We start from the raw sequence: 15,224 nt of genomic DNA, 5'->3' as shown, positions 1-15,224 counted from the left end.
ATATTTACATCCAACGAATCCTACTTAACGTACAATTCTAAACATAATGAACAAGCCAATAAGAAGTATCTCCAAAAAATATTCATAACCACATGATTATGGACGAGGTGGAGCAATGGCGTAACTTTTCGGAATACTTTTCCACTCTTTTTCCGTTCTCTTGTAGATCATTTGGCGAGTGAAATGACCCATTTTTTGACCTTCTCGAAGCTCTTTCACAGCCTGATAAGAATACAAATGGATAGGAAAAGAGATATTTAACAGCTGCAAAAAGAAAACTAAAAAGCAGTGTTGGAGTAGTCGTCGAGAGATACTATACATATCATCGTCGTAACTTGCCAACTTTGGTTTTCATAGGAGTCCATACAAAATGTGTTGTATTGGGTTAACATGTTGTGCTCTCAGTGAAAGCGGGCACTGGCTCGTCATCGCGACAAGGTCCACAGAGATGTTCTTTCTTATCGTTTTCCTCACTTTTTTCTTTTTTTCTTACGAATAATAGTCGATGAATGGAATTACTTAGTTTCAGCAGAACCTTTTCACATCAGTTTCCATGTTTGTTTTCTTGTCAGAACAACTCTAACTTAGTTTAGTAGTTTCTTCTACTGATATGGTGTCTTCTCAAACATTTTAATTGGTAGAAATTGGAATTCTATCCCACTTGTCTATGCAATTGTACATGAAAAGTCTCCTTTTCAATCGCATTATCCTAGAGAAATGCAAATCACACGCAATTACACAAAGGAATAGGACAGAAATCCAATCCCAATATTCTAAAATCTTAGAGGAATCGTACGGCTAAATCTTAGAATTTATTTATTGAGTCTGTGTCTCAATGGCTGATGCCACTAGACCAGTCGAATTGCGTCACCGAAACCTATGAAAATGTGCACCAACCACCACAGTGAACGCACCACAGTTATGGTCATTGATCGCCACTCCGCTGTGTGTCCTAACATGCATGTAGGCGATTACCATATAACTTTGTAAATGAGTCAGCAAACCAAGAAATTTCAAAATCGACGATGAAACCTAGCTCTTTATATGCTCGTGCGTTGTGACAATTTTTTTTCGCAGAATAAACATTACCAAGCTACCGAAGCTCACTGCCAGAAAAAAAGTCATTTTCTATACTTGAACCACTCCGGATTTGATCTTGGATTTGGACTAAGCAGCAATCTAGAGTTATTTGTGCAAAGCTCACTTTCAGATCAGAATATACACATAAGTTCGCACACCTTCTGGAACCAACCGATATTACACACAGAATTTAGAAATTCTGTCCTTGGAGGCAGTTGTCAAAAAAAACCATGTAGCACTCACTTGACGGGAGGATGGCGGTTTCAAAAGCTCTTCTAAATTGCACTCAGCGTGTGACTGCGCGGAGCCAATAGGTACAACTGCTACGTGAACCTATATACAATATTGACCAAGAGACAAAACGAAGAAATTTGTTTAAAAAAAAAGCGTCCCTCTCCTACTAGGATTCTAAGAAGATCTATAATCTATATATTGATAAGTACCATGTCGAGGTCGTGTAATAAAATAGATTTCGCGGCGTTTCTCGCATCATTAGACATATGGGTGTGGAAGAGAAAAGTGCTGAAATGTAACTATACATCGCTACTTATCACACTTAGAGAAATAACATACAACTCACTTAGATGCATAAATTGGTTCTCGTGTCTGTTTCGCCACTCTTTTGTACGGGAGGTCTCGGAACCCCAAAGACTTTACGTACTCAACAACAGCACCATGATCAAGTAAAACATTACCAGCTCGCACCAAGGCTTTTATAAGATCACCCTATGACAAAAACTTGAAAGAGAAGATGATGGAAACTGCAAAGAAATTAGTACCTTCGACAGAGAACGGGTGATCAAGGAAACTTCAAACGCTGGCATATCCTAAAAGTTGTGCATTTGAAGCTAAAATAAACACACTAAGTAACCTTGACGTCAGAAGAAAACTTCTGACGTAGGATGTGTCCCCGTCCTCACCTCCCTACCAGGTATCCAATATTCGGAGAGTTTCGGCGGCTGCGTCGCGGTTTGTCACTCCAGGAAATGGCTCCTTCCTAGGTCAATCATGTACTCTAGAATCACGCAGGACAGTTTCACGAAAGTCGTCCAAAAACACTCATAATTGAGAGTGGCAGTCTCCACTCTCACCTCGGAGATTCCTCCTTAGCGGCGCCGTAGCGTCGCGCCTAGATAATCTCGCTAGAGCGCGAGATTGCGATGTTTGTTGATGTAACCACGTTCTCGTCTACTTGAGTAACGTTCAAAATTGGAAAGTTGGGAACGTGCTTATGTTACATGCATAGAACACAAACAGGAGCATCCATATAAGTTGTAAGTTGGGTCAAAACGACCTGAAGCTCGTTCGCGCCAGAAAGCATTAGAATGGGGTTTGACGAGTCCTCGGCGTTGGAATGGTGCGTAGGCGCCAAAATACGGGGAAAATGAGGTGCGACAGGTGCAATAACAGAAGAGAATTTGTCAAGTAGTAAATGAGACGTAGTGAAACGTTCCCATGGAACGGAAACTGTATCTGTTGCGTTTCACCTCTGCGCATTCCTGTACATGTCTATTCTCCTACTTTTTTCCTTCATCAGGTTGTCCAGACCCTTGCTTCAGAACTTGGAGATACGCATGCAAGCGGCCGCTTAAATAGTAGCTAACATTCTACGTGATCTGACGTGGAACCTTATCTTTATCAGTGCAATGATGAGGTTCACGTCATTTATGTTTACACATCATTCTGTACGGACAGTTGAGAAAAAAGAGGAAAAATTAAAATAATGTTTAAGAATTTTGGTTGTATCAGAGGAATGTAGGAGTAAAATCGAGTTTTAATACTCCCCAAATGTAATAGTTACGCACTACAGAAGAAAATCATGAAATCATTATTTCATTCCATCATTTGTTCAGTGCATAAATTTCTAATTTGAAAAAAAAAGAGAGAAATGAAAAATCTAGCTTTGCAGAAAATGTTTTAATTTCTACTGATCACCGAAAGCGAGCAAAGAGAGCACTGCAAGGATATCCGCCGTTAGCTGGACGTTCATGTTGGTAAATACATAAAATACAAGCCATAAATTCTAGAAAGTTCTAGAGGGCCCCCCAGTCATATACAATAGACTTCCATTCGGAGTGGAATCTTTTAGAAGGTCTCCTCAGCTGTGTATAGGGAGACTGCCCTTTGCTCTCTTAAAGAAATAAGAACCGTTCTTCATAGTCTCTTCATTCGCTTCCTTATATAAGCGAGCTTTACAGTTCATATTGGTATTACTGTTGCTTTTTTCGCACCCTCTTCGCTCTATTTCTTGAATAAATCCTCTCTCGAATGAAGGAATCAAATCATAACTATAACTCATCATATTATAACTATTTTAGGTCCCAGTGCTACTTTATGAACTTACTTTATGGCCGAAAACTACCCGAAACGAAATAGATCGGGCTGGTAGATTGGATAAACGAAGAATTGCAGTTTTCTGCAGGATGTGCCTAGGGGAATTCTCACAAGCGTATAGAATTCGCACTTTGCGAAATTCCCGCTAAGATTACGCGTCGAACATGAGGCTTTTTGCGACACTACATGTTGTTCAAACTACGTACGCAAGCACTTACGGCATACACTTACGGACACTCTAACGCACTAAAATCGAACTGTGACCGTATAAAGGGAATTGTGGCGGGAACTCCGACTGCCAGTACTGCACCTGCACTCGGAGCGCGAAAAAGCTCACGGAGCACAACAGGCACAAAGACGTCCATAGAAAACGTTAACCTTTCTCGTCGTTAAATCATTCCATTTGCCTAGTGGGTGACTCTAACTTGCTGACTCTTCGTGACTTCTTTCAGATTACTGATTGCCACTTGGCCGGAGCTTGCATCGAAGTCGAAGGAGGAATTCGGCGAATGGCTCGCTGATCGCGGATTGCTGTAGAAGAGGCGACTTTGCCCCAACTGTGGAAGTCCAGTTAAAGTTGACGTTGAAAAGTTGAAAGTTTGTTAATCAGACGAATGTGAACAACCTTCATAAAGGCTAACCTAACGGCCCTCCTTAGGGCCACCAACTTGCGAAAATAAATCGAAAATGTGTAAATAAAAGTTATTGCATGCATGCTTAGTGATCGTGGACTGCTATGGAATTCATTCTTGGTTTTTTTTTCCTTGAAAGTAAGAGAGAAAAGTAAGACAGATCGTCCAGAAGTGAGGGCACCACTGAGTGGCCCCCACAACTACATTTTTCCCTTGTTTAGAAGATTTGGTAAAGTTGAAACAATAGTAGTTCAAGCTCTGTCTTCATTTTTACTTAGTAGCTTCAACCTACATGTCGTGGATCCTCTAAGACTGTTGCTTAATTAAGCACAGCTTAATTGAGCAGCTTAGTGGAACGTCTATGGACGTTCTATGGACGTCTTTGTGCCTGTTGTGCTCTGTCACCTTCTTCGCGCTCCGAGTGCAGGTGCAGTACTGGCAGTGGGAGTTCCCGCCACAATTCCCTTTATACGGTAACAGTTCGATTTGGGTGCGTTAAAATGGCCGCCAAACGACATTTTACCAAACCGTTCATCATCAATAATGTTTTCAATTGATTCAAAAGAAAATGAAGGAATAATATTGAAAGAGCAATATAGAGAAATGTGGAGGAACTCTAAGGATAGTGCATAGGAGTAGTTTTGAGGAGTATGAAGAACAATTTGAGGAATATGGACGAAAACGTCGGGATTATGAAGTAGTTGGATAGCTTTGTTGGAGTGTAGAAGTATATGAAAGAGGGATGAATGCGTATGAACTTCAAAATGATTATGAATATGAAAAGTTAGGAAACCCCCTCTAAAGCTCATTCATGAATTTGACGGTTCTTAAAAGAATTCCTGTTCTGCTCCAAACATTCGTCGAGTGGAGACATCTCACTCTTTTTTCTTTAGAATAGACGAAATAGACGAAATCCATATCTTCTGTATAAGGTTATCCTCCTTCATTTCTTTTTTTTTCAAAAAAAAAGCTACGAAAATTGAGGAAGATATGACTAAGCGAAAATCATCACCTACGTGTAACCTGTTGTTCATCGATTTGCTCGAGCGGCACAAGTAGTACTTCCATTTGTACCGATCGCGGGCAAGCGTTGCCCAGTGGCTTCCCTTCATGCGGGGGACTCGAAGAGCGTCGTATTTTTCTTCAAGGACATCGTAAAGAAGTCTGGTCATCGGGTCGGCGCTCTTGTTGCGGTGTGTCGTGTCGCGCGGTATCCAGTCGCTCACGACTTTGGTCCAACGATTGTCGTTGGAACGCATCACTGTCCGGTACACCTAATTTTGCTTTCCTTGACATATGCGACAGCGTCTTTGATCTTTGACCGGTGACGTAGGAGTGAACTTCGAATCCTTTCCTTCACCTGCGTAAAGCGGGATCCCCCTATCATTACTCTTTCAGTTCCGCGTTCTATGACGCTGATCGCATTTTCTTCCTGCAAGAATAACGCCCACGTTTCTGAAGCGTAGGCCAAAACAGGAAGAACGGAAGTGTTGAATAGGTGAGGACTTCACCATGATCACCTTGATCCCGTTGATCTTCGAACTGGTCGGCGCCAGTAATTCTTCCATTTGTCCCGATCGCGTGCCAGAGTAGCCCAGTGGTTCCTCCTTTCGCGTGGGACACGAAGAACATCATAATTTTCTTTGAAGGACTTCATGAAGAAATTTGACCATCGGGTTGGCGGTCTTCCTGTAGTGCTCTTAATATCGCGAAGAACGCAGTCGCTCACGGCTCTGGTCCAACGGTTGTCGTTAATGCACATCACGTGTCCGGCTCAGCTTATTTTTCGTTGGCAAACGCGGCGGAATCTCTAATCTTCGATCGCTGACGTAGGAGAGAACTTCGAATCCCGTCCCTCACTTGCGTGAAACGGGATACTCCTAGCATCACTCTCTCAATTGTGCGTTCAATGACGCTCACCGCATTTTCTTTCTGCTTACGAAATGCCCAAGTTTCCGAAGCATTGCTCAAAACAGGAAGTGTTGAAGAGGTGAGCACGAAGCCGGATGTTCCTGGTCTTCTTCACTACATCCTCGATGCTCTTGTACGTTCGTCTCCTCCTCCCCAGCTCGGGGGTCAGCTTGTTCATCATGTTCATTTCCCGCCCCAGATAAACGTGGCGGGTGCACTTGGATATGTTTGTTCCATTGAGCGTGAATGGGGCATCCGAGACCCATCCGTTCCGCATGAACATTGTCTTTTGTAGATTCAGCTGAAGACCGATGCATCCACATGTTTCGTCGATTTCGGTCAGCATTAGTTCCGCTTGGCTGATGCTAGGTGTTATCAGTACGATGTCATCAGCAAAGCGGTGTAGCTGTCGACCATCTACCTTCACTCCAACTTTCGCACTGCATTCTCGAGAGTGGCTGCGAATATTTCAGGTGAGATTGTGTCACCCTGTTGGTCCCCTCTCTTCACGTAAATGATGATATTCTTGTAGAATGGCGAAATTCTTGTCGTGAAGTTACTGTACAACTCTCGAAGTCCCTTTATGTACTGAGCAGGGACACCTTGGTTGTCCAAGGCTTCCACGACCGCTTCCGTCTCAACTGAGTCGAAGGCCTTCTTCAAATCGATGAAGGTGAGACAGAGCGGCATCTTACACTCTCGTGATACCTCGATGAGTTTCGAAACAGTGTGAATGTGGTCAATCGTGCTGAATCCTTTTCGAAACCCTGCTTGCTCGCATGACTGTCTTCGTCCAAGACTTTTTCAATCCTATTAAGGACCACTCTTGTAAAGAGTTTGTAGATGACGGACAGTAAGCAGATTTGGCGATAGTTGCCGATGTCATGTGGATCTCCCTTTTTATACAGCAACACGGTCTTGCTAGTCTTCCACTGTTTAGGAACTTTGCATTCCAACAGGTAACGTGTAAAGAGCATCGCCAGGGTGTTGATGAGTAGTGGCGGAAGGTTCTTCAGTTGTTCTCTTCTTATTCTGTCGGAACCGGGTGCCGTACGATTTTTTGCCGACATAATAGCATGTCGTATTTCGGACGGGAGAACTTCTGGAATGACATATCCGTCTTCCCTCAGATGTTGAGGAGGCAAGTGGACATGGCTCTCGAAGAGATCAAGGTAGAAGTCGTAGATGATTTTCTCCATCCCCCTTCTCGATGCAATGGTTGTTCCCTTTGGGTTCCGGAGAGCAGTCATCCTAATCTTGCGACTGGCGATGTCTCGACGGGCATAGCGGATGCTTTTCCCCGCCTCTGCAGCTTCAGCCAGCACTTCTGCTCTTCTCTCTTTAAGGTCTTCTTTTATCGCCTCTCTGCAAAGCCTTGCGAGCTCGGACGTGAGTTCTTGGTTCCCTGCGGCTCCACGCTGGCGTATCAGCTCAAGAGTTTCAAGAGACAGGCATCTCTTGGTGGTTTTAAAACTCTCAGCCTTCTTCGCGCAATCGTGAAGATGTTCAACGAGCCGGTCATATTCCTCGTCGATGTTGTCAATTGCGGTATCTTCTCAAAACCCGGCTAGCGTAGCGAAGAGATCCCAGTTGATGATAGTTCTGGGATTTCTCTCTCTGAACTTAGCGGCTTTCTCTGCTCTTCTTGTGGAGGAAAACCTTCCTCGGAGGAGGCGGTGGTCCGATCCCGTATAGAACTTTGGTACAACAGCGACGTCGATCAGGCAAAACTTTTTATTGACGATGATGTGGTTTAATTCATTACGGTACCCTCCACCGGGTGACTTCCACGTCCAGTGTAGAGAGGAGGTCTTAGTCGTCATGATGCCTTTGGCGTTGAAATGGCCAATTATGACCTTGTAGAAGGCATGATCTTCTCGGTAGAACTTCTCCAGGTCCATATAGAAATCTTCGACTTCTTCTTCTTTGTAGCTTGATATTGGAGCGTAAGCGACGAAGATAGTCAAAGCTGGTGTCGGACCACATCTTCTCATCCGCAGACGTCTGATTCGAGTCGTAAGTTGTTCGAAAGAGTCGATGTTCTTTGCCATACTCGTGTTGGCGAGGACGCCAACTCCACCAACACCTCTACTGTCGCATGTTCCTAAGAACAATTCTTCTCCAGTTTCATATACGGCGTTGAGAGGGTGACGTCTTCTTGTCTCGGTCAGTCCGAGTACGTCGTACTTGATCTTCTTAGCCTACATCACCAGATCTTCGATGGCCGCTTTTTGATGCAAGCGTACGTGCGTTATAAGTTCAGATCGTCATCTTTCATTTCTTTCGTGGCGCTATCGTACCAAGCTTTCCTCCAGAATCAGGAGACTCTTTTCTACTGTGACATGTAAAAAATTTTAAAACCCATGGCCAAGTTGTAAGCCTCTAGTCCCAGAACTGGGAGAACTTCCGTTCTTCCGGAGTGGATATGCAGAGCTTATTTGTTGGAGGCGGCTCCAAACCGCCTCCCTTGCACCTCCTAGTCACTTGATTGCAGGCTTTTGACCGGACCGACGTGCAGGATAAATCCTCCTGAATCCACCCGCATCTCTGGGCAAGCACAAGGTCGCTTTTGGTCCGCGATTAGCCCCCTATCCGCCACCCGGGTACGCGCTACGTAGCCTCGCGACTAACCGGTTGTGATCTCTCTATTGAGGGAGTTGCGTGGAGGTGAGGACTTAGCCGGAAGTTTTTAGTTCTCTTCACTGCTACCTCGGTGCTCTTGTATGCTCTCAAAGCCGCTCGTTCCCTCCTCCCAGCTTGGAGGTCAGGTCGTTCATCATGTTGATATCCCGAACTAGATACACACAGCTGGAGCATTCGTATATATTCGTTTCGTTGAGCGTGAATGGGGCATTTGAGGCTCGTCTGCTCCTCATAAACATAGTCTTCTCTAGGTTCAGCTGAAGATCTTATGTTATTGATGATTGATTTGATGTTATCCCATTCCAATCCTCGCATCGCGTTCTCGAGAGTGGCACTGAATATTTTGGGTGAGATTGTGTCACCCTGGCGAACTCCTCTCTTTACCTCGATTGTAACATCATTGTACAATATCTCCTCTTGGGAAATCTTAGTCGTAAAGTTGCTGTATAAATCACGAATTATCCTCACGTATGGAGGAGGGATGCCTTGATTGTACAAGGTCTCCATGATCGCTTCGATTTCAACTGCATCGAAGGCTTTCTTCAAGTCGATGACACTGTGAACAGCGGCATCTAGTACTCTCGCGATAATTCTATGTGTTTTGAAACGATGTGTAACGAGAATCATATTTGAAGGATTATTCCATCCAGAAATGTCTGTCTGTCGATCATGGTCAAACGCACTGATGGGACACGACCCCTCGAATACGACATCTACCCCTCCCCTTCCCCCTTCAACGTTGCTGCGACAGTTCTCCGTTGCAACCAATCCAATACATTGGAAATTTCGTGCTTTCGAAAAAGCAGTGTCGAAAACTAGCCGACAAACAAATTGCCAACCTGAAATTCTTTAGCTGTCAGATGCGAAGAAACATCAGGTAGCAGAGAATGCAAATTAGCTGAAATGTTGCTGAAACATTAGTATTGAAATATTTTCATTTTTGTTCTATTCTATTTCCATAGTCTAAAAATTTTTTAAAAACTTTTAAATAATAATAAAAAAAAAAAAAAAAAAAAAAGGAAAAAACCAAAAAAAAATAGGAAAAAAAAAAAAAAAAAAAAAAAAAAAAAAAAAAAAAAAAAATATTTTTTTAAAAAAAAAAAAAAAAAGGAAAAAGAAGAAAAAAAAAAAGAAAAAAAAAAAATTTTAAAAAAAAAAAAAAAAAAAAAATTACTTCTAAAAGATGAAGAATTTAATTATATACAGTTTGCAGGAGTTGGAAAACTATAAAACTGTAAACTATATATATAGTTAAAAGTGGATTTAACAATCATTTAATCACCTAGAATGCTCAGGTTCTGTACGCACTGTTAAGTCAAGAAAATCGTAGATAAATTCGTGATAAGACAACCAAGAAAAATGTTTTAGGTAGATTCTTGGACAAGAGGATTTGCCCTACAAAACAGTCTTACCTCTGCTTTTGCAACATCCAAAAATGGCGAAGCACTGGAAACCGCGTGAGATAATATCTGTTAGAGAAGGTTGCCGGTTACAACACACTAGATTAAGATTTGGTTAGCATTTAGTTAGTCCGAGCTATTAGCCTTCCGAGCGAAAATCGGGATGTTAGCAAGTTTTCCAGAGAAATGCGACGACGTTTAAGAAAATCACCAATGTATTCGGATAGAGAGACTAAGGTAGCCTCATATGAAGAATTTCTCCTTTTCGGACTCTCTAGTTCTCTCGAAATTTAGATTGAAAAAAAGTCAAAAATTTTAACTTTTGTCTCATCTAAATTCCAAAAAGACCAGGAGGTGGGAAGAAACAACGATACGTCTGTTTTGTAGGGCAAACCTCTGAAAAACTAACAATGAGCACGGGATCTGAACTTTTTTGGCAATTAATTTAAATTACGTCCACTTTCAAACTGATGAACATTACATGTAAGTAAATTCTTCATTTTTAGAGATGGCTTCAAGCTTCTAACTCATTTGCAAAAATTTGACCCAGCCGGGTGTCGAACCTGCGTGGTCTCATTCTCACGTTGTCAGCGCGTTATACATATTCAAAACAAAATGTTGGTGCCTCAATGTTACTATCTTACGCCTGAAACCTAATATAATGATATTTTATAATGTATGTAATTATTTAGTGCTACTTAATATTTTGCCTTGGTAATCATGCTATCCACCATTCACCAGCACACCCCCTCGCCTCCTTAGCTCCTTTCGTTGCGACGACCCCTTTCCTTTACGACCTTTCAAAATGATACACGACGCATACTTCATACAATCCCAACGAAAAACCGACCAGTACGGACAAGTACGGTAGTGCTTGTCGCTCAAAACAAATTCAAGCTCGCTGCAGATGCGTAAGTGACTGCAGTGGAAGAGAGCGGTAGAGCAAGCGGTTCAAATCTAGTCGGGGAACGGGGGGAGTGGTTATATTGCTAGCTCCTCTCTTCGTTGGAGTACGAATAAGACTAGTGATAGTCCCACCTCGATCCCAACCCACCACCACTTCGGCAATTGCACCGAGCATCATATTGTTTTAACCGAACTATAATAGCAACGCTACCAGCAAAGTCATTATTATCGCATTCAAAACGTTTAGGTCCTATCCCCAATGCCTAGCCTTGACTTTCACTAGAATATGACAACAAACAACGAAATTCCAAATTTGCTCTCAAAACTCAAATAAAAAACTTTTTGGTCTACTCGTGTAAAGAAGTGAGTTATTGACGAAAACAAATAGCGAGCTTTGAGAAATTTGTAGGCAAGCCTTCTTCAACAAAAACAAAGAAATTGCCACCTCTCAAAATTGTAGAGTGGTATTTTTATTGGGTTTCAAGAAACTCGAGAATATTAGCGCTTTGAGGTGATGTACAGTCAGGTCAAAACGACATGAAGTTCGGCGGAGCTACGTAAACAGCTGCGCTCGAAACCGTCCAATGGAGGGTGGAGGTTACGATCAAGGGAGGGTCTTGCTAGTACCACTCATCGCTTCTGTTTTCTGTAGTCCCACCTTGATCCCAGCCGCTTGCGCAACTCCGCCGAGCCCTATGTCGTTTTAACTCCACTATTTGCCTTTACACAGTACTATTTGCCTTTGCATCTATAAAAGCTGCCGAGATTCCCAAATTGAGGATCAAGCAGGGTTTGTACGACAATATCTTACGGGTTTACACGTAGCAATTGTGATAAGATGCAGAAGAATCGTGTTGTAGCAAAAGAAAGAATTTGTGTCTCTATTTGTTCCCATAAAATTAATGTCAGTTTGAAACAAAATATGCTCATCACTCAACTTGCCAAACTTGCGTACAGATCCACGAAGATTTCTGTTCTAGTCAAAAAGTAAGTAATCGCAAAAATGACTTGACTAGAGTAACTGAGAACTTCAAACTCCCGAACTTGGGTATCTTCCACACTGAATCACGTAAGGTACATGCCTCATCCTATATATGGAGGGTGTGTGCGTCTGCTGTGATGTGTATCCGTGCGTTTCTCTCGAGATCAATACTAGACTGGCTTGGATGCTGCCTACGAACCAGCGCTTCTACTTCTTCTCTGAGATTGCATGGAACTCCAATATGTACTCATTTTTCCCTTGCTGACAAATTTGTTGAACATACGTAGTTATAAATTGGTATACCGATATTTGTTTCGTTACTGCGCGTTACTGTTTGTGTCGCTTGAGTATAAAATGAATCTTTTAAAAATGCAAAATAAGTTTCTCGGAGTTTGCATTTTGATAAATGTAAGACTCACATGCTTCTCGCCTCAAGACCTATTTCCGCTAATCATTGCTCTAGAGATTTATGAGGAAACTTAAGAAATCTTCTACAGGTGAAGAACTGTTTCCGTTAAAGTTTTTATCTTTTCAATTTTTTTCTTTTTATACAGTTTGAGTGCCCTGTAACCATTCAGCTGTTGAGAACGACTATCGGTAACGTTGTTTCTTACTCGTTTTTCTGAGCAGCTGAGAAATTCTTTCCCACTTTCGATCTTTCAGACAATTTCGTTGCTGTGGAAACGATCATTCCTCGAATGGTCCCACCATGTGGTTTTTGTTTTTTTAAAACATATCTTATTTTTTTCCGTTACCTGAAGTGAGTCACAACAATCCGAAATAATAACTTTACTTATATTAAAGGCACTTTTATTACTCAACGCTTACTTCCACTGCCTTCCAGCTTTCTCTTATAGAAGGCTAATCGCGGCCGTCAGGGCCAGCTGTAGGTGTGTGTGTGTTTTTTTTTTATGAATAAGAGCTGGATTCTGGACTACTGCAGATACATTAGATTTTTTAAAGGTTTCCTCAACTACCGCTCAATGTAGCATATGAATTTTGTTTGAATTTTTATTGATATCAATGAACGCAAATGGATGAGGTCAAATAAAAACTACCAAAATATTGAGACTTTCGTGAAAGCGTGATACTTCGTAACTCCATAGCCGATGAAGCTCATTTTTAACCGAACGAAATTAAGCTAGGCCCTGCCTGCAATTTCTAGAGAATTTTCTCAGGTTGGCTCACCATCAACATCAGTCGGAAGTATTTCCACTGGTACTTTATTATCTCGTACTTCACCACGAAGAGAATTAGCTGGCTGTTCAGAGCTTGCAATGTATTTTTGCAAGCTTGCGCAACATTGATTCGCGAACACTGTTCGACGGAACTACAAGTCAAGGCGTAATTCTACTGTTTGGAAATCTACCTGTAGTCGGCTGAAAACGACCTGGTGCGGTTGCGTAAGGTGCTGAGCTCGAAGCGGCGCTGTCGCGATCGAGATGAGATCGTTGCTGGCTGTACTCGAACTGCAGAGATAATCGGTCGGTGAAAGGAATATTCATACTCCAAACCTCATGCTATCTGGGTAGCAGCGCTAGCTTCCGGTTTCGCTGGTAACAGTTTCGAATATACGTACCAATGTGAAGAAGGAAGTGTGCTTAGTTGATATACTTATACTTATACTTATAGTACTTATACTTATTCTTATAGTACTTAAATACCAAGTCACACAAGACTCTCCCTATTATCTTACAAGTCTCTAACTTTAAGAAGTACGAAAGTTTCTTTGTAGTCATAAAAGTCGTGGTCAGTGTACGAGAGGGAAAAAACTTTAGCCATCACGTTTCCACTGTCTATATAATGTAAATAGGCCAGTATCAATAATGTCGATGATTACCTGGAGGCACTTTCTATGTCATATGGATATCAATGGAAAATTCTCGCACTTCTTCGTCTCGTTCCGCTCCGCAAATACCAAGGCTTGCAATGGAGGCGCCAAAAAAAGTAAATCGATCTTCACTGGGAGATATTGTCCACGCACTTGTATTCGCGATCAGTATTGCTGATAAAGATGGGATAGATAGGTCAAGTTCCCTCCATTTCTATGCGACACGAAAGGAGAAACTAAATCTTTGCTTCAGGCGAAGAATGTTCAAGGCCTTTCTCGATTCGCTTCGATCCCCATCACCGCTCACCAGGGTACCGTTGAAGATGTTGCTCCGTTACCTCTTTTAAGCATTTTCTCGCAAACTTCATCAAACTCTCAAGGCCTGTACAAGTACAGTGCAGACTGTTGTCGTCAGCGACACCATGGCAGACCATATAGTTGATCAGTTCTATTGCTGAAATGTGGGGTCTTGATCTCTGTATCCTGAATCCTTGGAGATGTTCGCGTTGGAAGGACGGACGATTTTGGGCTTTATAAGAAACCAGCATGAATTTCCGGCTAAAGCTGGACGTCGGGCTTTTTTTTGGTCAATTTGGTCAATTTCACCGATCAGTAAAAAATAATAAAAGCGACATTTTTTTTTGCAAAATTAGGGTTGCTTTCTTTCTGTCAACGCTTTCTTCAATTTTTTTGCCCTAAAATTTAAGCATAAACGAAAGGTTTTATGGTTTTTCCTTGAACGCATCAATTCTATATTTGGAGAGCAATCAAAATTGATTTTACATCTATCTTCCTCTCAAACCTCCACAATTTGGAAACATTATTCGAAGTATGAGTTACCTCCGTTCTCAGCTATTAGCAAAGAATGATGTGCTAACATGAAATGATGTGAATATCACTGTCGTAGTGATAAAAATAACGTTTTACGTAAGATCGCGTAAACTGTTGGCTACTATGTATTGTATTTAAGCAGCCGTTCGCACGTGTATTTCCTCCTTTTGAAAAAGGATGTTAGCAGCGTTAGGGAGACATGCTGAGAAATAGATATGTGAAGGAACCACAGAAACCCATTCTACTGCGTTGGAGCTCCCGCGCACCACTCCGATGCAGTGGAACCCGTCCCTTCCCACTCTATAGTTTTCTGGCACCGGCGCACCATTCCGACCCCATGGGACCCGTCGCACCCCATTTTACAGCTATCTGGCTCCGGGGCACGAATTCCACCCCGTAGGACCTGTCCCACTCAATTTTACCGCGTTGACGCTCCAGCGCACCAAACCGACGCCATGGTATCCGTTTTCGGAATTTCTTGACTGAGACACACACATACACAGACGCACACACGTGACGGAATAAGCTCGTTATTATACAGCATGATAGTTTGCAAATTTGGAAGTATACATTCACATAAAAGTTTGTTTAACCTCACTAACATATGAGGGAAACTAATTTTCCTTATCAAGGCCAACATAGATAGCTTTGGAAGAACGGTGAAAAGGTAGAGT

General features: G+C 42.2%; 1 protein-coding gene across 3 annotated transcripts; it reads right to left on the bottom strand.

The window, feature by feature from the left end:
- Positions 1–96: 96 nt before the first annotated feature.
- On the bottom strand, positions 97–13,393 carry RB195_004028 (uncharacterized protein; the record flags this gene model as incomplete). Of its 3 annotated transcripts, XM_064177809.1 has the most annotated exons (12): positions 97–222; positions 1,324–1,413; positions 1,524–1,602; positions 1,661–1,806; positions 1,860–1,907; positions 2,001–2,039; positions 3,840–3,945; positions 5,987–6,383; positions 6,446–6,655; positions 6,724–7,512; positions 7,735–8,158; positions 8,589–9,227. In XM_064177809.1, the coding sequence occupies 12 exons, from the start codon at positions 9,225–9,227 to the stop codon at positions 97–99; spliced, it is 3,093 nt and encodes a 1,030-aa protein (XP_064032970.1). The 3 variants fall into 3 exon arrangements, with proteins under 3 accessions (XP_064032970.1, XP_064032971.1, XP_064032969.1); XM_064177808.1 differs by lacking the exons at positions 2,001–2,039; positions 3,840–3,945; positions 5,987–6,383; ... (2 more) ...; positions 7,735–8,158; positions 8,589–9,227 and having other exon boundaries at positions 1,860–1,904; XM_064177807.1 differs by lacking the exons at positions 97–222; positions 1,324–1,413; positions 1,524–1,602; ... (3 more) ...; positions 3,840–3,945; positions 6,446–6,655 and adding an exon at positions 13,258–13,393 and having other exon boundaries at positions 5,983–6,397; positions 6,666–7,512; positions 8,589–9,439.
- Between the last annotated feature and the right edge of the window lie 1,831 nt (positions 13,394–15,224).

Source organism: Necator americanus, chromosome I (genome assembly GCF_031761385.1).
Source record: "Necator americanus strain Aroian chromosome I, whole genome shotgun sequence".
In the NCBI taxonomy this organism is placed as follows: domain Eukaryota; kingdom Metazoa; phylum Nematoda; class Chromadorea; order Rhabditida; family Ancylostomatidae; genus Necator; species Necator americanus.
Note: the sequence above shows the minus strand (reverse complement) of the source record. Positions and strands in the feature narration are given on the sequence as shown.